The following is a 22,841-nucleotide window of genomic DNA, read 5'->3' as shown; positions in this document are numbered from 1 at the left end:
CCCATCTTCAAACGCGGCCTTCAGTTTGATAAAAAATAAACACCTGTAAAGTACATTACACAGTAGAAATGTTGGACTTTACTTTGAAAAATCTCTTAATCTATACAGTCAAAATGTCTAATATTAATTGTGTGGGTAGTCAGAGAGGTCCTGAACACAGTCATATCAGTCTCACTCTGGAATTATTGGGAAAAGTATTTTTATAGTACTTTGAAATATCCAGAAATGGTCTATTACACAGTAGAAATGTTGGACTTTACTTTGAAAAATCTCTTAATCTATACAGTAAAAATGTCTAATATTAATTGTGTGGGTAGTCAGAGAGGTCCTGAACACAGCCATATCAGTCTCACTTTGGAATTATTGAGCAAACAGTTTTTATTGTACTTTGAAATATCCAGAAATGATGTATTCCACAGTAGAAATGTTGCACTTTACTTTGAAAAATCTCTTAATCTATACAGTCAAAATGTCTAATATTAATTGTGTGGGTAGTCAGAGAGGTCCTGAACACAGTCATATCAGTCTCACTCTGGAATTATTGGGAAAAGTATTTTTATAGTACTTTGAAATATCCAGAAATGATCTATTACACAGTAGAAATGTTGGACTTTACTTTGAAAAATCTCTTAATCTATACAGTCAAAATGTCTAATATTAATTGTGTGGGTAGTCAGAGAGGTCCTGAACACAGTCATATCAGTCTCACTCTGGAATTATTGGGAAAAGTATTTTTATAGTACTTTGAAATATCCAGAAATGATCTATTACACAGTAGAAATGTTGGACTTTACTTTGAAAAATCTCTTAATCTATACAGTAAAAATGTCTAATATTAATTGTGTGGGTAGTCAGAGAGGTCCTGAACACAGCCATATCAGTCTCACTTTGGAATTATTGAGCAAACAGTTTTTATTGTACTTTGAAATATCCAGAAATGATGTATTCCACAGTAGAAATGTTGCACTTTACTTTGAAAAATCTCTTAATCTATACAGTCAAAATGTCTAATATTAATTGTGTGGGTAGTCAGAGAGGTCCTGAACACAGTCATATCAGTCTCACTCTGGAATTATTGGGAAAAGTATTTTTATAGTACTTTGAAATATCCAGAAATGATCTATTACACAGTAGAAATGTTGGACTTTACTTTGAAAAATCTCTTAATCTATACAGTAAAAATGTCTAATATTAATTGTGTGGGTAGTCAGAGAGGTCCTGAACACAGCCATATCAGTCTCACTCTGGAATTATTGGGAAAAGTATTTTTATAGTACTTTGAAATATCCAGAAATGATCTATTACACAGTAGAAATGTTGGACTTTACTTTGAAAATCTCTTAATCTATACAGTAAAAATGTCTAATATTAATTGTGTGGGTAGTCAGAGAGGTCCTGAACACAGCCATATCAGTCTCACTTTGGAATTATTGAGCAAACAGTTTTTATTGTACTTTGAAATATCCAGAAATGATGTATTCCACAGTAGAAATGTTGCACTTTACTTTGAAAAATCTCTTACTCTATACTGTCAAAATGTCTAATATTAATTGTGTGGGTAGTCAGAGAGGTCCTGAACACAGCCATATCAGTCTCACTCTGGAATTATTGGGAAAGTATTTTTATAGTACTTTGAAATATCCAGAAATGATCTATTACACAGTAGAAATGTTGGACTTTACTTTGAAAAATCTCTTAATCTATACAGTCAAAATGTCTAATATTAATTGTGTGGGTAGTCAGAGAGGTCCTGAACACAGTCATATCAGTCTCACTCTGGAATTATTGGGAAAAGTATTTTTATAGTACTTTGAAATATCCAGAAATGATCTATTACACAGTAGAAATGTTGGACTTTACTTTGAAAAATCTCTTAATCTATACAGTCAAAATGTCTAATATTAATTGTGTGGGTAGTCAGAGAGGTCCTGAACACAGCCATATCAGTCTCACTCTGGAATTATTGGGAAAAGTATTTTTATAGTACTTTGAAATATCCAGAAATGATCTATTACACAGTAGAAATGTTGGACTTTACTTTGAAAAATCTCTTAATCTATACAGTAAAAATGTCTAATATTAATTGTGTGGGTAGTCAGAGAGGTCCTGAACACAGCCATATCAGTCTCACTTTGGAATTATTGAGCAAACAGTTTTTATTGTACTTTGAAATATCCAGAAATGATGTATTCCACAGTAGAAATGTTGCACTTTACTTTGAAAAATCTCTTACTCTATACAGTCAAAATGTCTAATATTAATTGTGTGGGTAGTCAGAGAGGTCCTGAACACAGCCATATCAGTCTCACTCTGGAATTATTGGGAAAAGTATTTTTATAGTACTTTGAAATATCCAGAAATGATCTATTACACAGTAGAAATGTTGGACTTTACTTTGAAAAATCTCTTAATCTATACAGTCAAAATGTCTAATATTAATTGTGTGGGTAGTCAGAGAGGTCCTGAACACAGTCATATCAGTCTCACTCTGGAATTATTGGGAAAAGTATTTTTATAGTACTTTGAAATATCCAGAAATGATCTATTACACAGTAGAAATGTTGGACTTTACTTTGAAAAATCTCTTAATCTATACAGTAAAAATGTCTAATATTAATTGTGTGGGTAGTCAGAGAGGTCCTGAACACAGCCATATCAGTCTCACTTTGGAATTATTGAGCAAACAGTTTTTATTGTACTTTGAAATATCCAGAAATGATGTATTCCACAGTAGAAATGTTGCACTTTACTTTGAAAAATCTCTTAATCTATACAGTCAAAATGTCTAATATTAATTGTGTGGGTAGTCAGAGAGGTCCTGAACACAGCCATATCAGTCTCACTCTGGAATTATTGGGAAAAGTATTTTCATAGTACTTTGAAATATCCAGAAATGAACCGATTTGATTGGGCACATGTTTGACTTTACTTTAAAAAATATCATAATTTATACAGTAAAAATGTCTAATATTGAGTGTGTGGGTAGTCAGAGAGGTCCTGAAAACAGCCATATCAGTCTCACTCTGGAATTATTGAACAAACTGTTTTTATTGTACTTTGAAATATCCCCGTTCCCGTTCTGGGCGGTTCGGATGCGTTTACCATAAATATCAGTATATAGGTGCAGTGGAATTTCTGTGTCGGCTGATTTGACCGAAGACACGCGAGTGTCGGCTGGCTTGACCGCAGTACGCGGCTCGCCCCGTCGGGATTTGTTTTTGGATAATGACCTCCGGACAATACATTATCCCTTACATAGCACCGTGCAGTTTGTTTTCGGTCAACAAATCCAGAATATTCAGTGTGAATTGTTCCCGGTGCGTCTTCTAAACTCCACCCACCTTCCCTTTTCATAAAGCTACTGAAGTGAAACAAGGTGCAAAAGAAAAAAACACCACAAACAAAATACATTGCCCTATAAAGTTTATTCCAACCAATGTTTGCTGAAATTAAATCACAGAATAGTTCAACTCCCACATAAACCTCTCAGATGTATGCGGTTCATTACCTTTGCCACCGTTTTGAAATAGGTTATTCCCATTCTTCAGATTACCAAACATTATCCCGCCACATTGTCTAACAGCAAGTCCCCAAATATTGGGCCTGCAGGCTATCACTCCCTAAAGAAATAAGGAGGGACAAGCAACATGTAGACACTCAGTCAAATTTCAAATGGAATTTTGTCTTGACATTTACCCATTTAAGGGTGGGCCTACATCTATACAGAGTAAAACCTGCCTGTCACTTAACAGTCAACAATGGTAATTTGCCCGATTTAATGTGGGCATCAATCTACACAGTCGTACAAACAAATGGTTTGGCAGCATTAATGAGTCCTTGGGACACATGACAACATACAGGACTTATTTAAAAAATACCATGGGGCCCTTAACTTTATAATTCCTAGTTAGAACCCTGAAAGTTCATGTTCAACAACTCTCCCACAAGAAAAACATTAAGAGTTCCAACAAAAAGCCTTTGGACAACTGCTGTGTGCAGGCAGTATTTGTCATAAGTACCAAACCACCAGAGGGGCACGTTGTCAAAGAGTGGTCCTCTAAACTACTGGCAGATAGACACTTTCCTTGGTGAAACGGTTAATGCACCAGAGCTGTATACAGCTAAGGCTCTGGTCAGTTGGTTCACTGGAATAAGGTCGACTAAGGCCATATCAGCCTCAATTGTAAAAAAATAGCTCCCAAACCAGGAAGTACTGCAAAATATCAAAGCTAGTGTGCTGAAGCATCTAGAACCCAACTGTCCGACAAATCTGAATAGGACACGTTCAGTGCCAGTTTAAAATAAGTAATTCCCGACAAAAACATATTTGGTCACTGAAGGCCTCAAATAAGCACTTGAGGCCAGCATAGATGTACAGTACAATGCCAAAAAGTGAAACTTCCATTTCCCAATGGATACAAGAATGGGGAGAATGTTGCTCAACATAAACATTAAACACTGGCAATGTGATGGTTCTTTTCTTTTTAAAGCTCCACTGATTACAGGTTACAGAATCAAGAAGCATACAATTGGCAGGCAACCGTGACTAACCACCTCTTGTAAACACGTTGTTCAGTATCTTAAGTCCTACCCTGACTTATCTCCCTGCCATTTGGTGATTGAGCATCTACATGAGAGGCCACCACCTGACCAGGGCTAACAACCGGGCAGAGTGCTTGGGCAACTTTACCACGACGGTACTGGACAACTCTACAAAGTCCGGTCTTATAAACTGTGGAGGTATTCAGGCTTGTTTAAGTGGCTAGGTTCTGAAGGCTTCTCAGTGGGGTAAAGGGGTGAGGGGGGGGTGGCAGGTGTTGTGGATCATTCTGATCATTTCGGTTCTTTGGGTGGTCTGTCCGTCGTCCAGCAGTAATGATGGAAGGGGGTGGACTGGAGGGTTGAGGAAAGGTCTATTCAGCCGCCTCGGTCTCCTCCATGGGCTGTCCAGTGGCAGTCTCCACGGTCTTTGATGCCTAAACCCAAGTAAAAGGTTAATGCATTTCTCAATCAGTACAGACTACAACAACAACAACGTTAGTACTTCAAACAAGGCTAGGGGGTATGTAAGCAACCTTCTTTTTCTTCTTTTTCTGTGCCTTGCGACTTGCAGAACTTTGCAGCAAAGCCTATATGAAAGGATGGGAAAAAAACAGGCAGTTAGACAACTCCACATATACATCACACCTTGAGTGGGACAGGCGTGCTCTCGCTCTCGTCCTGTGTGGCGCTGCTTACCTTGAGTTCGGGGTCCTGCACGTCGTGCTCAGATTGGTACAGCTCAGGCTCCAGGGGACCCCCCGTGATCCGCAGGGGCCCGTTGGCCATCAGCATCACGGTGAACTTGAACTGAGCCACAAACTCTCCTAGAAGAAAAATCTTATTAGGACCCATTCCCAAGGTAACAGATGGTAACCAAGTGCACAGCCACAGGTCTTTCATTGATTTAAAAAAAAAAAGAAAGTTTTCTCAGGCCCATTAGTGTAACTGGGATATTCTGATAAAATCTTTCTAAGCTTGAAGGACAGTCAGTCTTTAGCTCATTGGGGGTGCTCTGAGATGGCTTCTGTGATGACTCACCCTCTTTCTCGTGCAGGACATTGAAAGGTTGCAGCAGCTCGTGCTTGGCGCACTCCACCACACCCAAACGTGCCTTCCCCTCGTCTTCAAACGCCCTGTGATACAGTGAAAGTCAGACAATGACAACAGACTTAGACATCAAGGGCAGACTGGACTGGGATTGAATACAAAAAAAAACTGGAGAAGGAGGCCCCTGAAATACACTGCAAGATGTGTGTGACTTATACAAAAATCTAAAATGAATCAAGAATATTGTAATTTAGATTTTATTCGCAGATCATCAATTTAAAATGTACTTATCACTGATACAATCACAGTACAGTAAATATGGCCAGGCTACTGGGCTGTCAATCCTAACAAAATATCAAGTTTATGCAAATTTGATTTAAAGCCTAACCAATTTGATTTGAATGCTATTAACGCAGGTTCTGTTAATGATGACCCTTTTACCTCGTCTATAGTTCAGCAATCCTCTAGCATTAAGTCGGAATGCAACTAGCCATAAACAATTTATAAAGAAGCTAGAGGACAGTGATGACATATTAGCTGAACTCCACAAAAAGTGTACTGGATTACAATCACGGACTGTACCTTTAATGGAGTCTTAATAATAAATACATACAAATGCATCGCGTGAAGTCCTATGGTGATAAATATTAATACTTGAAAAAATGTGCCTTTATGGTAAATTCTGAACAGATAAAAAAAAAAGTAAGATTAATTTGCTATTAACTGACAAAACGACTGACAGCCCTGTCAAGCTAGTATAGCTTCTTCAGGCCAGTTGGCAGAGCTGTACCTCAGAGTGAAGGGCATGGCATCGAAACGGCGCTCCACCTCGCTGAAGAACATTCTGGATGTCTTCATCTTTAGACCGTACTGCTTACTGGGGTCCCGTTTGTACACAGTAGTTCTCTGTCCGGAGTCTTTAGCCTGGGGTGCAATGACAAAATGATGAGGTTGTTTCATTTCGTACCAAAGACAGTGTCAGTGTTGTGGGAGCACCAATCTCGCCCTCACCTTGCCCTCCCCTGAGCTGATGAGCACGTCAACGGCATAGACCTCGTGCACCTCAAACTCTGCTTTTTCATGGTCCTTCCTGTGGAAATCAGGTGAACATTTTTCAGCCATCAGCTTTCACAAAAAAAACCTTGTTCTAATTGATATATGGACAGTTCTCCCCACCTCTGCTGTTCTGTTGGGTTCTGAATGATGGTCTTATCTCCATCAATAACATGCTGCTTCAACTGATGAGACAGCATACCTGCGCAAACATGGAACAAACACACATTTAAACAGTAGCTACCAGGTGGCAGTGCCTATTAGTGTGACAACTATGAAGCCTAGGCCTGTGAGTGAAGGAGACTCAGAGGATCAGACACTGGGCCTCACCCTCGATGGCTGTGCATTTGAACGACTCTGCTATCTTGTTCCATGCCTCCGTGACCTGAGAGTTCTGCCAGAGGAGCACAGAAGAGGACATTTATCAGCAAGGCTGAGTGGCAAAGCTTAAACAGGATCATCAGAGAATTAAACACGACTCACATCACGACTGTCAAGGAGAGCACGCACTTGACCACATGCTTCTTGGACAGAATGAACGGACCACATCTATTGCTATTGTGCTTTGTCCGCCCGACATACGTTTGATTTATTTAACTTTTTTAAAGGTTAAAACTTACCAAAGTAGACAACAAACTGACCTAATACAACATCCTTTTAACACACCACAAGCGGTTTTTATTTATTATTATTATTACCCTTCGTAAACAGACTTATAGACATAAACAAAGACTAGTGGTCTTTGCACAAAGGCAGAAAAGCCAGGGCAGATTCTCACGACTCAGCAGAGGTGACTGGTCAAACACAGCCTCCCAATCCATCCCATAGAGCAGCCCTGTCCCCCGGGTCCTTCCACCCCCCCTCACTCACCTGGTTGCCAGGCTTCACCAGACGCAGTGCGGCCTCAGCGCACAGGTGGGCAGCCTTGATGACGTCTGCCTTTCGGCCAGTCACTGGATTGTCCTGGGACAGAGGGGAGGGGGATAAAAAAAAGGCTTGGTGACAAACTGAAAAAAGAGACAGAGGTTGTTGTGTTTCATACAGGACCGAGGGAAAGCATAAAGAGAAAAGTCTGGCACAAACCTTGTTCGCACCAACGACAAAGCTGTGAGCCACGTTTGAGATGAACCCATCCACATGCACACCAAGGTCACTGGAAACGGCAGAAAAAAAGAAAGAATATAAACATTCAAAACAGACCTCTCTACAACAAATGATACAGTCACTTTTGTATGGTCAACATGAGGGCTTACACTTTGACCAGGTCTCCATCTTTCAGCATGTAGTCAACATCACTCTTCAGAGGAGAGAAGTGGCACACACAGTTGTTGACAGATACACAGGTGGGAAAAGCAGTCCCTGGAAAAAACAATCAACCAAAATTGTACAGGATATAATAGCCATACACCAATTAGCTTACAGAACAGTTCCATTGATGCAACATGACAGTCTGCTACACAAACTACAAACCTGTTCACATTTCATACCTTTCTTGATGTCCTTCTCCTTCTTGAAAACCTTGCTGGTTTCTGCCATGACGAAAGCATCTCCTTTTTCACACAAGCTGAGCACTGACACTCCAGGTTTGGCTATCTCCACCATCATCCGCACAGCCACTGCACAGGGGAAGGCAAAGTGTGATAGATAGATAGATGGATACTTTATTAATCCCGAAGGAAATGTAGGTCATCCAGTAGCTTATACACTTAACTTTAAATCACAAACATACATACACAAATCGCAGTAGAAAAACAATACACATAGGGAAAAACATATTCACAGGGAGTGGGGTGTATACAGATATTATACAGATATTACAGTGTGCATTGATTGTGTCAGTGTTGATGTCCACAAGGAAAGTAGTGCAAAGAGTGCAGAGATACAGAGATGGAGCACATGGGTAGAGGAAATTAATCTTTATGGCAGAACGTGTTGGAAGGATTGCCAGGTGCTCCAGTTATTAAACTGACTGTCACGGTTCCAAGACACTTAAACAGGACATTTTGTAAAGATGGGACATTGATGCATTCTGCTAGGCATGAAGCCAATACAGTGACAAAGGTTCACTACCTATATGGAATTCAATACAATAAAGTGTTGTATTTGATGTAATCTGCTATAGGTTACTTGAGAGGAGAAATGTGGTTATGATTTCATCAGCGAGTGAAACACAGATAAGCCATGGCAATGTAACAAGTTATTGGTAAGCATTGGTTTGCAAACACTGACACTCCCCACAAACTTTTCTTCTTCAGTTCATCTACTTAACAGCACAAGTGAGTTTGTGCTCGAATCCACGAACATCTTCCGAGGCGATAAAGTGAAGTTCTACTACTACAAGAGGACATACTATATAAGTCTAGACTCATGTGCCAGCGACACCGCCTAGATACATACAATGAACATATCTAGAACATACAATGGGACATATGTTAACGTTTAAGATACAGCTTTCCAAGCTAGTTAGCTAACCAATCAAGCTAACTGTACTCATCTGGAGCAAGCGCTCAAACTTCAGACATTCATCGTAGACTTCACGTAATTTATACTGACATTCTTACACCTGCCAAATAAAAAGTGTAATTATTGTTTATGTAAACGCAGCTCAACTTAACGTAACAATCTTATGTTGTTCGACGTGGTAGTCAGGTCAGGGAAACTTTGATAATTACAGCCAGACAGATTACATTACATGTATTATATTATGGTTATTGAGAGACTGTCCACAACTCAACGAAGTAGGGTATGATAAACACTAGCTACTACGGTGGCTAGATGATGTACAATACATACAGCCATTCGCTACTCGAATGTGCTAGCTGATGCTAACCAACTTTGTAATATAGCTGCTGCCACTTGTATAACGTTTACTCTGGCTTTACAGCTAGCCAGTTAGCTCAAATGTGGGCAAGATAATAATGTTGCGCGAATAGCAATGACAAACTTGACACGATTAGGCATACCTTTGCTTAGCAACATACTTGTAATAATTGGATGTCGAGCATAACTATTTCTGAACACAATGTAAGCATATCATTCATTCCACACAATATGCAGTTATCCTAGCAGGCTAGCTCAGGAGCTAGCCTACATTTCTGCACAGGCACATGGCCGCCCAGCTACACGTATGGCAGGGCTCGATACCCAGTCAAGTTAATACTCCGTAACGTTACCTAGCTGTGTTAACCAGCTAATCCACACTTGACAATTCACTTACGATTGGCAATGTCAGCGCCCATTTTGTACTTGGTAACAACCAAGTCATCTGCTATGGTTTGATCTTGCTGGTCATCGTCCCCCGACATGTTTTCTAATGCGTTCAGACAACTTTTCTCTCCCGTTTACGGTTTGTGATACACCACCACGCTGAGCACAGCAACTCCACACGTACGACTCGCTTGGCCCGCTCTGCTCTGACCCCTCCTCATGCGTCCCCACGCAAGCTAAACCGCCAAATTCAACTAGAACGTCATTGTCATGCCCATGATTAACCCGATATCTTTAGTTTACAGCTTAGCGTTTATCACAAATTACTCTGTTCTTGCGAAATTTTCAAACGACATTCAGAATGCTCATTCTTCAATCCTGTATTGTCTCAATAGACGGGATTTTGTTTGGGTGGTTTTTGCCATGTAGATAGCCTAATGGTTTCAGTTTAGATGTAAAATAGCCAGAACACTCTACGCAGGCTATGTTGGCTGGGATGTTATCCAGTTATAGGCTATGTGATTTTTCAAGACTAAGGACGTGGATTTTACATACCATTTCTTTAGGTGATGCACGGAGGTTACGTATGCTTTCGATGGTGAAGCCCTGACTCCATCATCTAAAGCTATCTATCATTACCCTACTAGTTATGGACGTGTTTTGGCCTCTATTTAAATGGCAATGCATTTGCACTGCAATGTGCGATTGGGTCATGCAATACGAAAATGCATTTAGCGCCTATGCCAAGCATTAGAAGTCTACATTGCTGGAGAGGGGACAGATGGCAACGAAACAGCGGCTTCTCAAGCAAAGCGAAGACAATGGACTGGCATGATGTTGAGACGAGGAAGATCAGCCCGAGAGAACTTTGGCTAAGGCAAAGTTTGGATGGTGTTGGCTTATAAACACATATTCTGTCTGTCTGCGTGATAAAGTAGCGTGGCCCAGGATCGTTACACATGGAGACATAATCAGGTGTTTATGGAATTAGTGTGTTTGTTTGGCAATAAACGATCGGTAACTCTTTGCCGGTGTTCCAGTTTAACTGGTTATCGTGTTAACTGGTGATGTCAGCTTACTTTTTTACTTTGCAATTTGGTCATTTTAATGTGGAAATCAGTTTATAGCCAGCCCTCATTTTTGATTCTTTAAAAAAATGTTGTCTAACATCCTTAGGACCAGTAACTTATCCAAGAGAGATGTTCTTGGCCACAGTGCCTTTGCTTGATCTGCATCTGTTGTAACCTGATTTATGTCAGTATTCATGCTCACTACATAACAGGACGAGATCTACTATGTACCAACCTGGCCCAGTAACTGTTTCTTTATCCAGTATTATTACTATACAATTATTATTGTTACTCTAGAAAGTGTTACAACTTTTTACATTTCACTACATGGTCATGTATGTGACAAATAAAGCACTTGAACTTGAAAGTGAAAGTGACAAACAAACAAACACCCTGAAACAATTTTCTATCCATTTGGCTTAGCCCTCCTTACCATAAATCCCTAGTGATGTCCTTGCTCAGTTTGTTCAGTCGTTGGTCAAAGGTGGGTGGAGCTTTCCTGGTGATTCATGGGAGCATTCATGACCACTTCATGTTCGCCTGCTAAACCATGTACTAATGTTGTAAAGTTTTTCTTTTTAGTTATCACCATTCTTTTAAGAGCAAGAGTTTTTATTTTCATCTTAAGGGACAACCTTTTACAAAAGACAAACAAAGCTACAAATCATTTACACTGATACACATATATGACCCCAAAAATTGATTTATGACGAGACCAGTCCATATTTATGATTCATATACACAGTCCATTATTCAAAGTTTACATCATTAGGATTACAGATGATGGCTAAGGATTGAGGAAATCCATATATCAGATTTTCTTTTGTCCATTCATGGCAAGTCCAACCCTAATGCAATTGTGCTGTGTTTGACATCCTACTAAGAGATTAGTTAAGTAGGCCACAACCTGAACTGCTGTGCTGCCAAGTTTTCTGTTCAAAGTTTTTCTCACGTACGCAGAGCATCTTGCTTGTGGAATAGTCTACTGTGCCAATAGTCTGGGTTATCAAAGGACGTGTTGACTGGCTCCCCCATGCCAGCACGCACTTTCATGTATTTCCCCAGTCCTGCATTCAATCCTCCCGGGCTCATCGGAACCTTCCCAGAAGGCATGTTCTGATACTCAACCTCGTCCACAGTGTTAGAGCCTTCTTTGGTGACCCCCATCTCCTCATATTCCTCCTCCTGCTCTGTACCAGCAGGGGGCGCACCATCCCTGAAGCCTGCCCTGCACGCTACAGCCCCTGTTTGCACCACCCACTCTTCGTCCTGTTCACCTCGATGCCCTTTGTCTTCCTGGTTCTCATCATTGCTCTCTCCCCCAATTCCTTCATCTCTCTCCGCTGAGTCAGCTGGTCCTGGGCCCTCCATTGAGCTGGAGCTCCCTTTGACCCCTGTGGCTTTGAGTGAGCTGCGGATGTCCATGTACTCATACTCCATTACTTGCGCCTGTTGCAGTGACATGTCCACGTGGGATTCTCCGTCATTTTCAGTTCCACTCTGGGAGCTCTGTGCAGCTGACATCTCTCCTTGAGCATGTACATACTCTGCGGAATCAGGGTCTGCTGGCAGAGAGGGAGCAACGCTTGGGCTTGGTTGCTCTTGAGGTTCGGCAGGTTCAGATTCAGAGGTACACACAGTGGATGATATGGCAGAGGCTCTTTTCCACACATCTGTGGAACTGTCGTCTAGCTGGTCAGCAAATCTTCTGAGAGCCTGGGCAGGCCGCGGAGCCGGCTTTGTCATGAGCTCATACTCCTGGGTGGCGTCGGTCGCTGGTCCTGGTGGACATAATGGAGACCTGGAGCTCTTGCTCTGTCTGTCACCCAGGGTGGTGTTCCTGGAACTAGAGCGCGACAGCAGAGGATCTGAGAGAAGGAGAGAAAAGAAAGGATTTAGCTTTCAGTCTTTCTCCAGAGCCAGACACTTGGTGTTAAATATAGGGTGCCCTTTGTCTTTGCTCTTCAGGCCCTAGGTAAATGATACTTCACCTGTCTCTGGGTGGTGGGTGACTCTTGGCATTACATAACCATTGGTGTCCTCCTCCTCCACCACTACCCCTGGAGAGGGAATCTCTGAGGCTGTGGACATGTAAGCACTGTCCCCACGGTTGCGAGTCCTCTTCAGGCTGCCCATCTGGGAGGCCATATCCACATCCACCATGGTACCTCGGCCCTCTGAGCATTCAGACACTGTCCGCCGAGAGTTCAGCCGTGATCTTTGACCCCACATCTGCGGAGTGAAGATGGACGGTTCAGTACCTACAGTTTAGTTGGGCTGAATTCTTGTTTGCTCAGAGATACTTATATAGGAGTCTTAATATTCTCTGTTCCTGGATAATGTACACTATTAAACCACTCAAACCAAAGTGTTATAAAGGTGTGCCGCACCTGTCTGGTACCTTCCCCCGGACTGGGGGTCATTGGTAGGTATCCTACTGGAGCAGAGAGGGCAAAACCACTCTGGGGGGAGATGGGTAAGAGACAATGTGTGATTCAGTTAATTATCAACCCTGTACTATATTCTTATGCACACATCTCAGACTTTAGCAAAAAGCGTTTTCAACAGGACACTGGTGAGAGAGTCTCACTCTTTGAGAGTTGATCCGTTGTCGGGAGTGACTTCGAGACGGTGATAGATGTAGAGGAGGTGTAGTAAAGCCATCATCTGATACGTCATCATCCTCAAGGCCAGCTTCCAAATGAGACCATTTGACCTCTCGTAGGAGGGCAGAGTCTTCCCCCTTAACAGAGTCCCTCTACATTTGAGAGAAGAAGTCATCAGTTTAACTAGTTCATATGTACAAGTTCTTGTTAGAGTAAAGACCATTTCTGCCTCCTTTAGTGCACTCTAAAAATCAACGTTTATAGATATAGTGTTACATGAACATTACAGGCCATAGAAAGAGTAACAAATCTATCACCTTGGCAACGAGGTATCGTTGTGGGTCTCTGGCCATTCTTGTGAACTCGTTGGCCAATTCTTTGAAGGTAGGTCGTACGTTCTCATCCACCATCCAGCCTGAAAGCAGGGGAGACAACAGATGAGCACATATGATCAGAAATAAACTGGTACATGCTAGCTGAATGTCGTGTTCACGTCCCAAAAGAAGCCATCGCTCACATTTGACCATGACCATGTAGACATCTATAGTACAGATCTGAGGCTGGGCCAGACGCTCTCCCTTCTCCAGGAGACCCGGAACCTGCTGGGGATGCATGGCTGTGTATGGCTCAGCTCCATAGGACATCATCTCCCACACTGTCACTCCTGTGAAAAACACAGCTCATTAAGATAGTCTAGTAATGGTAGCATTTCTTGATAACCTCCACTAGATGCAGGCTATGTTTCAATTTCATCCGGAGCTCCTGTGAGTATGGGCTCAAGGTGTTCTAATGAGGATCATAAAGCAGTTAACACTGATACTTTAATAATATTTACTGCGTTACCAAGGCAGCAAATGACGGTGATGTTAACTTTTCCTAGTTCATCTGTCACTGATATGCTTGCAAGCTAGCTGTGGCAATTATTCAGTAAATATCATATATATTATATATTCTATTCCCTCTCTATATATATATTCTCATATAATATATCATATTACATTACATGCCTTGTATCATTCATTTGAATGATTTAGTTATTATTTAAATCATAGAGTTATTACACACAGACTGATAGTCTGATGCAATATTACTTCCACCAGGTGGGTAGGGTGAGAAGTCCATGACCCAAGTAAACTTACTGACCAGTATACATGGGGCTGAATTCACTCACAAACTTAACCTCTATAGGATGCAAGCCCTGTGCCTCACTGTGCAATACACACACAAAATAACTAGTAGAGTGAGACACATTTCTGGAAGTTTCCTGATTGTTCAACAGAGCCATAGGCTTACCCTGTTGAAATTAAAGGTGCTCTTTGCTGGCCCCATTAGGAGCTGAATGTAAAGCTAGTAAGTGTTCAATAAAATATCACACAAAAGGCTTAAGGGTTGTGACAATGCTGAAGAAACAGAACACAACAAGACCATACTACAGAATAAAATCACCACATTATATTGCAAAATAACTACTAATAAACAATTTCAATTTGAATTTTAAGAACGAAATAATCCAGTAGAACTCATCAACCTTACCATAACTCCAAACATCACTTTGGTGTGTATACTGGCGGAATAGGATGCTCTCCAATGCCATCCATTTGATCGGTGTCTACGAGTTACAGAGAAATAAAAATGATTTACAGAATCTTCAATTACCTGCATGAAAACAGACAGTGAAGGAAGGCTGTTGTCTGTGAAGAGGGCTGCCTCCATGATAGCGGCCATATATGATGGCTAGGGGATAAAAATGTTGATGTTGTACCTTGACTTCACTGTAGACATATTTTTTGTCATCAGGATAGAGAAGGTCTGCCACCCCAAAGTCTGCCACCTGCACGATGTAATCACTCTTCACCAGCACGTTACGAGCGGCGAGATTCCTGTGAACCATCCGGTGCTCCTCCAGATAGTACATTCCCTGCAGAACAACAGATTTGTTGATCACACATCACAAAAAGTTGTACACATATGCACTATACTGTATGTATTCACACACATCTCTCATATGCACACGCCAACACGTTTGTTACAGAAACCCTTACAAAAGCTAGTGCAATGCATTCTGAGGAGAGACACTTTGTTACACTTGCACATGACACATATTTCTCCACCTAACACAAACCCAGCCATGCACAGACACACACATGTGCATCATCTCACCTTGGCGATCTGCACACACCAGTTGAGCAGACGCTGGGGCTCCAGGTTGTCCTTGTGCTGCCTGAGGTGCTCCAGCAGCGAGCCGTGTGTGCCCAGCTGGGTCACCAGCTGAAGGGAGGGGCCCGGGCAGACGCCCAGCAGCCTCATGATGTAGGGGTGGTCAAGACTGCCTATGGACAACATGTGCTGTGGGCACAGTGCCGACAGGTAGAGATAGAAATGTGAATTATACTTAGTGTATTAGTTATAGTAAGGTATATATGTCATGGTGTCTGAAGATAAAGTAAATATACTAATCGTGGCTGCATGAGGCTAATTGTGTACTGATTTGAAAAAATTAAAATTAAAACATTTGGGGATGACCAAAGATAACAGTTGACTGAGCCAGACAATAGAGGTGGGCTGTAGATGTCTCATCACACACGAAAGAGGTCATTTATGACTCACATCGGTGATCTCGGTGAAGGTCTGGCGGCCGGTGGGTGTCATGGATGGTTTTTATCGCCACAGGGATTTTCACTGAATCTCCCTCCGGCATCCACACACCCTGTGAGGAACAGTAGTTTAAGTATGGGTAGCAGGACTGGGACAAAAAGGACAGGGAGGAACAAGACTTGGGAGGAGGAAACATCTTTGGGAGTCAAAATGAAGTACACTCAGTGGGGACTGATCTTTTTTGCAACGAGTGTCTCTTGTCTCATTAGGCTTTGTTGTTGACTACATCAATAAGCTGAGATATTTCCTTCACCTTGAAACGTCATGAATGTGAGCCTTACCTTATAGACAGTACCGAAGACACCGGAGCCAAGTGTCTTGCCCTTGCGCAGCTCTGAAGCTTTGAGGATACGTGTGTGAACTTTGGTGCCCTTCTCTCCCGGGTCAAAAGGTTCATATCCCTGAGATAAAACAATGAAGAACATACAAAACCATTTACAAAACCAAAACATTATGCATTATGCTTAATGCGATATAGCTCCTTTGGCAGATACAGTGTTCTTCTGGTCTATAGCTGCCTACCTCACTGCTCTCCAGGTACCTCCTCAGGGTGCGTTTGCGGCGGATGGTCCGACTTCGGCGGTAGAGCATGGCCAGCCCAGCCAGAGCCAGGAGGACCATAACACCCATCAGCACTCCGGCCACAATCCCAGCTATGAGTGAGCTGTGTACAGAAATACATGCCTTTTTGAGTTTTATGTCTGTGCCTCTGCATGTGTGTGTGTGTGTGTGTGTCTGTGTGTGCGTGCATGTGTGTGTGTGCGTGTGTGTGTGCGAGAGAGATAGAGAAAGAGAGAGAAAGAGAAAGGGAAAGGGAAAAAGAATATGACACACACATGAGTGTGAGTTTATGTGTTTCACCAGCAGGGGGAGGTACTGACCTGCTGGCTGCTCTGCTGGAACCACAATCCCATAGTTTAGGTCCAGTGCACCTGAGCAAGACATGAGGTTGTAGGTTGTTTATTCATTGACATCATGCTGCTAATTACCATATTCTTGACTGCGAATACATATGAGTGGAGAGAGATTAAGTTGTCACAGGAACACAAACATCAATCAACCATGCTATTATCGTTCAAAGCTTTGTCTCATCAGACAATAAAGAGCCAGAGGACTTTGCACTCATTAAGTAACAATACTGTTGATTCAAGAGCTCCAAGTCCTCAGCACACACGTATATACGGAACTCACCCTTGTGTGCAATTGAGATGGCAGGGTTCACAGTGTCCCAGTTTATCTGGGTATTTAAAGATGATGACACCATTCTCTCCCATCACACCGTTTGGACATGCCGACACACAGCGAGGGCCATCCCTCAAACTTGAGCACGCTGCACACTCATGGTCACCCTGTAAGAGAGGCAGAGCGAGAGGGAAAAGAACAATAAAACATTTGATAAGCTTTAATATAGATTTCCTTTATTTCATTTTCAGACGTGTGTCTGAAAAGGAAAAGTACTAGATAGCCCACTGAAATATAGATATTAACCAGACCAACCAGTTTTTCCTGACAGTGTGCTCACCTGGAGTTACGGTTACACATCATTAACACAAATATTGCACAACGCTCGATAAGTTCAATTCAACTCAATGACTCATACATTCTTGGAAATGACTCCTGCACTCCTGGTTGTTTTGCTACCTGTGGAAAATCATTTTGCTACAGTATTCAAAAAGAACTAGCAAGTATAACCTTTCCATATAATTTTGAACCATACTCTGGAAAACATAGAAGTGAATGCATATGGCAGTCATTGAGCTGCTGACAAAACCGCTATGCAGCATAACCAACCTCCAAGAAATGTCCAGACATTTCTCAGGCGGTCAACTGAAAAAGTCGAGTAACATACATAAGGGATAACTATAAGCTCCATCCAAACTCAAACCAAATCAGACAGTGCCTAGAAAGAGCAGCTAAAAGCTAAGCTAAGCTAAAAGTCTGGTATCCAAACTATATTCAGAGGATCAAATAACACTCTAGAAGACTCTATTTCTTACTCAAGGGAAATGAGTCACTGGAATGTTCAGTATGTCCGTTCAAAAAATATCATAGGCCGTACTGTTTGCGTCACAGGTGAGAAACAGAATAAACGCTAGATCACACAGACATTGTCATAAACACCAAGGACGTTTGATGTGGAGCTCTGACAAAACCCACAACCCCCTAACTCCACCACTGTACAAGAGGATAACTATAGATCTGTGTCATCTTTTAAAGAAGCACTTTATTGTCAAGTTACTCTCTGTGGAAACTCAGTGTGGCCCATTTAGGGACACTTGCCGGGAACCTGTCAACGAAAATCAGCATATGTTAATGTAACTCGTGTTGTGTACGTAGACAGGCACAGTCCCACACCGGATGCGATTTTACGACCTCGGACAAAGGAGGCAGGCGTGCTAGCAAGGAGGCCTTAAACCCATGGTTGCTAGTGTCTGTCGCTAGCACGTCTCTTAAGGTGTTAGGGAGCGAGGTTTACTCACTGGACAGCACTGTACCCGCTGGCTACCGTTACATTAGGAGGATAAAATGGAAGGGGTAGTCAGAGAATATGATAGATTTTCCCACAACAAAGTTCTCTGTTATAAACCAAGTCTTCATCTCATGTAGCATTACTAATAGAAAGAGAAGGTTGTGTACCGGTCCTGTGCAGCTTTGCCCACTGTCCTGTGACTGACATTCAGGATGGCAGGAAATGCACTCGTCTTTCTGCCCTGCAAACTCCCGAGGCTCCCTGTAGAACACACACACATACACACACTTATTTAACTGTGAGGCATTTATCATAGCTTATATTATGTGTACACACACACACACACACACACACACACAAACATAGACATGCATGCACACACACACACACACACACACACACACACACACATGTAACATGTTCACACTAACCCTGTGTAGAAGTTGCAGTGAGCCACACAGGTTGAATCCCGACTGTGGTTCCTACAGAAGAGGCACTGATCTGGCCCCGGGCCCCAGCAGCCAGCATCTGAGCACAGCGGGTCACACACATGGCCTTCTGCGGCTACACACACACACACACACACACACACACACACACACACACACACACACACACACACACACACAAACAAACACACACACCAGTGAGATTTTCATTTCTTCCATACTGTACATCAAGCGGGGGAAATGTTAACATGACTTATCCCCTTGTCCCACAAACTCACTGCAGTTGCTCTCTGGCTGGTTGCTCTTGATGTCGTTGGCCTTGACGCGTCTGGCCAGGCGGACACCGGTGAAGAGGCGAGTCCAGTTGACGGTGTGGTGGTAGCACAGGTTAGCATTTTCCTTGATGTAGACGCTACCGTCGCTGATCTCACGCAGCGAATGCAGACCCAGAGAAGTGAGGGTGTTCACCTTCATCACCAGCAGAGAGAAGGGCCTGGTGAGGAGAGGAGAGGAGAGGAGAGGAGAGGAGAGGAGAGGAGAGGAGAGGAGAGGAGGGGAGGGGAGAGGAGAGGAGAGGAGAGGAGAGGAGAGGAGGGGAGAGGAGAGGAGAGGAGAGGAGGGGAGGGGAAGGGAGAGGAGAGGAGAGGAGAGGAGAGGAGGTGAGAGGAGGTGAGGTGAGGTGAGGTGAGGTGAGGGGAGAGGAGAGGAGAGGAGAGGAGAGGAGAGGAAGGGAGAGGAGGGAAGAGGAGAGCATAGGAAGAGAATGTGAGAGGAGCGGAAAGGAGGTGAGAGGAGGGGAAAGGAGGGGAGGGGAGAGGAGAGGAGAGGAGAGGAGAGGAGAGGAGGGGAGGGGAAAGGAGGGGAGAGGAGGGGAGGGGGAGAGGAGAGGAGAGGAGAGGAGGGGAGAGGAGGGGAGAGGAGAGGAGAGGAGGGGAGAGGAGGGGAGAGGAGAGGAGAGGAGAGGAGAGGAGAGGAGGTGAGGTGAGGTGAGGTGAGGTGAGGTGAGGTGAGGTGAGGGGAGAGGAGAGGAGAGGAGAGGAGAGGGGAAGGGAGAGGAGAGGAGGGGAGGGGAGAGGAGGGGAGAGGAGAGGAGAGGAGAGGAAGGGAGAGGGGAAGGGAGAGGAGAGGAGAGGAGAGGAAGGGAGAGGAGAGGAGGGGAGGGGAGAGGAAAGGAAAGGAGAGGAGGGAAGAGGAGAGCATAGGAAGAGAATGTGAGAGGAGGGGAAAGGAGGTGAGAGGAGGGGAAAGGAGGTGAGAGGAGAGGAGATGAGAGGAGAGGAGAGGAACACAGATACGTTGTTAAGATTGAGCCGAAGAGAAGAAGGGGTGAAAGAGATGAATATTTATATTTACAAATAAATCAATACCAATTAAATAATTTAAAAATGGAAATTTGAAAAGCCAGATAAATTGGACAGTGAGAACAAATAGACTGACACACACGAACGGGATGGAAAAATATGGATTCATGGAAACAAATGAGAGAGATGGATTTAGCAGAGGAAATAGGAAAAGACGTCTCATAGAAAAGAGCTTGACAAAAGAAGACAAATCATGGGAGGGGCGGCGGTGTGATATTATCGGCAATGCCATCGGACACCCTCATTCATCTGACTGAAAACAGATCTCATCTGGCACGTCACTCCACTACGTGTGACCCTTGTGGATGCATTCTTGGCTGCTAAACACATCCATGTTAAAACCGGTCCGCTATCTGCTCTTCCACCTCTACTCTATTTCCTGATAGCTGACACATGGTGGGAAATGAAGGTGTGAAAAGGAGGGAGGGAGGGAGGGAGGGAGGAGGAGAGTGAAGAACGCGACATAGATTTGTCAGGAAAACAGGACAGGTGGTAACACATGAGCTGAACATTATTAGTCTCGCCATTAACCCAGACAAGATGGAGGGTGGGGGGGTTACTTACTTCCTAACACTACAGGGACGTCAACACAGAGGCAGGGTGTGACAAAAATGATGGGGCGGGGAACACACAGGAGTAAACACACACACACACACACACACACACACACACACACACACACAGGGATAAAAATACAGGTGAGTGACATGCGTGGACAACCTAGCACTGTAAGGGTACAGGGTTAGGGTTAGCACACAGATGAGCAGGGTGTAATGACAACAACATTACGTGTGAACTCGGGTTGCAGGACATCAAAGCTAGTCTGGTTTGTACATGCTTACACAGACGGTGTGACTGGTGGTAGTTTGGATCAGTATGTATTCATGCTTTACACACACGCACGTGTACATTACACACACACACACACACACACACACACACACACACACACACACACACACACATTAGAATAAACATTAGTGCTTTGCATTAGTGCATTAAGTTTAGTGTTAGTAGGTGTACCTGTGCAGGGATCGCCCCTGTATGGTGGTGAGGCTGGAGAAGGCAGAGAGGTCTGAGAGGGATTCAGGCCACGACTGGATATTCAAAGTGTCTGCAAATCACGAGGGGAAATGTAAACACACAGCTGCACTGATACACAAACACACACAGACACAGGCAGACCCATAGACACAAACACACACAGACACAGACAGACCCATAGACACATAAACAGACACAGACACAAACACAGACACAGACAGGCAGACCCATACACACATAAACACACACACAGACACAGGCAGACCCATAGACACAGACACACATACAGACACAGGCAGACCCATAGACACAAACACACACACAGACACAGGCAGACCCATACACACATAAACACACACGGACACAGACAGACCCATAGACACAAACACACACACACACACAGACACAGGCAGACCCATACACATACAAACACACACACAGACACAGGCAGACCCATACACACATAAACACACACAGACACAGGCAGACCCATAGACACAAACACACACACAGACACAGGCAGACCCATACACACAAACACACACACAGACACAGGCAGACCCATACACACATAAACACACACAGACACAGGCAGACCCATAGACACAAACACACACACAGGCAGACACAAACACACACACAGGCAGACCCATACACACACACACACACACACACACACACACACACACACACACACACACACACACACACACACACACACACACACACACCTGTACCTACTTGTAATCTCTCTGACTGTGCTGAATACTTTCAGTTTCTCTGGATCAAGAGGTGGAATGTTATTATAATCATCTCTGGAAATCAGAAGGAAGGAGGTGGAGGATACACATTAAAAGAGTGTGAGATAGATAGATAGATAGATATTGTGTGAATGTGTGTGTGTGTGTGTGTGTGTGTGTGTGTGTGTGTGTGTGTGTGAATGAGTGTGAGTGTGTGTGTGTGTGTGTGCGTGTGTGTGCGGTGTGTGTGTGTGTGTGTGTGTGTGTGTGTGTGTGTGTGCGGTGTGTGTGTGTGTGTGTGTGTGTGTGTGTGTGTGTGTGTGTGTGTAATGTACACGTGCGTGTGTGTGTGTGTGTGTGTGTGTGTGTGTGTGTGTGTGTGTGTGTGTGTGTGTAATGTACACGTGTGTGTGTGTGTGTGTGTGTGTGTGTGTGTGTGTGTGTGTGTGTAATGTACACGTGCGTGTGTGTGTGTGTGTGTGTGTGTGTGTGTGTGTGTGTGTGTGTAATGTACACGTGTGTGTGTGTGTGTGTGTGTGTGTGTGTGTGTGTGTGTGTGTGTGTCTGTGTTGTGTGTGTGTGTGTGTGTGTGTGTGT

At 43.3% G+C, this 22,841-nt stretch overlaps 2 protein-coding genes across 3 annotated transcripts in view; both read right to left on the bottom strand.

Moving 5' to 3' along the window:
* Nucleotides 1-3,406: 3,406 nt before the first annotated feature.
* On the bottom strand, nucleotides 3,407-10,469 carry pa2g4b (proliferation-associated 2G4, b). Of its 2 annotated transcripts, none has more exons than XM_031565806.2 (13): nucleotides 10,405-10,469; nucleotides 8,130-8,258; nucleotides 7,896-8,001; nucleotides 7,726-7,795; nucleotides 7,513-7,605; nucleotides 6,973-7,036; nucleotides 6,766-6,844; nucleotides 6,601-6,679; nucleotides 6,380-6,513; nucleotides 5,581-5,675; nucleotides 5,239-5,366; nucleotides 5,076-5,129; nucleotides 3,407-4,976 (listed from the first exon to the last, which is right to left on the bottom strand). In XM_031565806.2, exons 2-13 carry the CDS (start codon nucleotides 8,245-8,247, stop codon nucleotides 4,914-4,916), a joined length of 1,083 nt encoding a protein of 360 aa, XP_031421666.1. In that variant the 5' UTR covers nucleotides 8,248-8,258; nucleotides 10,405-10,469; the 3' UTR covers nucleotides 3,407-4,913. The 2 variants fall into 2 exon arrangements, with proteins under 2 accessions (XP_031421666.1, XP_012679716.1); XM_012824262.3 differs by lacking the exon at nucleotides 10,405-10,469 and adding an exon at nucleotides 9,860-10,119.
* Nucleotides 10,470-11,513: 1,044 nt separating this feature from the next.
* The window catches only part of erbb3b (erb-b2 receptor tyrosine kinase 3b), a 22,125-nt gene continuing 10,797 nt past the window's right edge, over nucleotides 11,514-22,841 (bottom strand). Inside the window, 21 exon segments of the mRNA XM_031565804.1 lie at nucleotides 11,514-12,787; nucleotides 12,911-13,151; nucleotides 13,310-13,381; nucleotides 13,510-13,677; nucleotides 13,843-13,940; nucleotides 14,043-14,189; nucleotides 15,059-15,134; nucleotides 15,288-15,443; nucleotides 15,686-15,871; nucleotides 16,133-16,165; nucleotides 16,167-16,232; nucleotides 16,462-16,581; nucleotides 16,703-16,844; nucleotides 17,062-17,112; nucleotides 17,372-17,529; nucleotides 18,818-18,911; nucleotides 19,082-19,214; nucleotides 19,378-19,592; nucleotides 21,025-21,033; nucleotides 21,484-21,574; nucleotides 22,246-22,426. Of these exon segments, the coding sequence (XP_031421664.1) occupies nucleotides 11,868-12,787; nucleotides 12,911-13,151; nucleotides 13,310-13,381; nucleotides 13,510-13,677; nucleotides 13,843-13,940; nucleotides 14,043-14,189; nucleotides 15,059-15,134; nucleotides 15,288-15,443; nucleotides 15,686-15,871; nucleotides 16,133-16,165; nucleotides 16,167-16,232; nucleotides 16,462-16,581; nucleotides 16,703-16,844; nucleotides 17,062-17,112; nucleotides 17,372-17,529; nucleotides 18,818-18,911; nucleotides 19,082-19,214; nucleotides 19,378-19,592; nucleotides 21,025-21,033; nucleotides 21,484-21,574; nucleotides 22,246-22,426 (3,357 nt within the window). The 3' untranslated portion in view covers nucleotides 11,514-11,867.

Source organism: Clupea harengus, chromosome 4, assembly GCF_900700415.2.
Source record: "Clupea harengus chromosome 4, Ch_v2.0.2, whole genome shotgun sequence".
NCBI lineage: Eukaryota > Metazoa > Chordata > Actinopteri > Clupeiformes > Clupeidae > Clupea > Clupea harengus.
The sequence above is the reverse complement of the archived record's forward strand: the minus strand, read 5'-3'. Positions and strand labels throughout refer to the sequence as shown.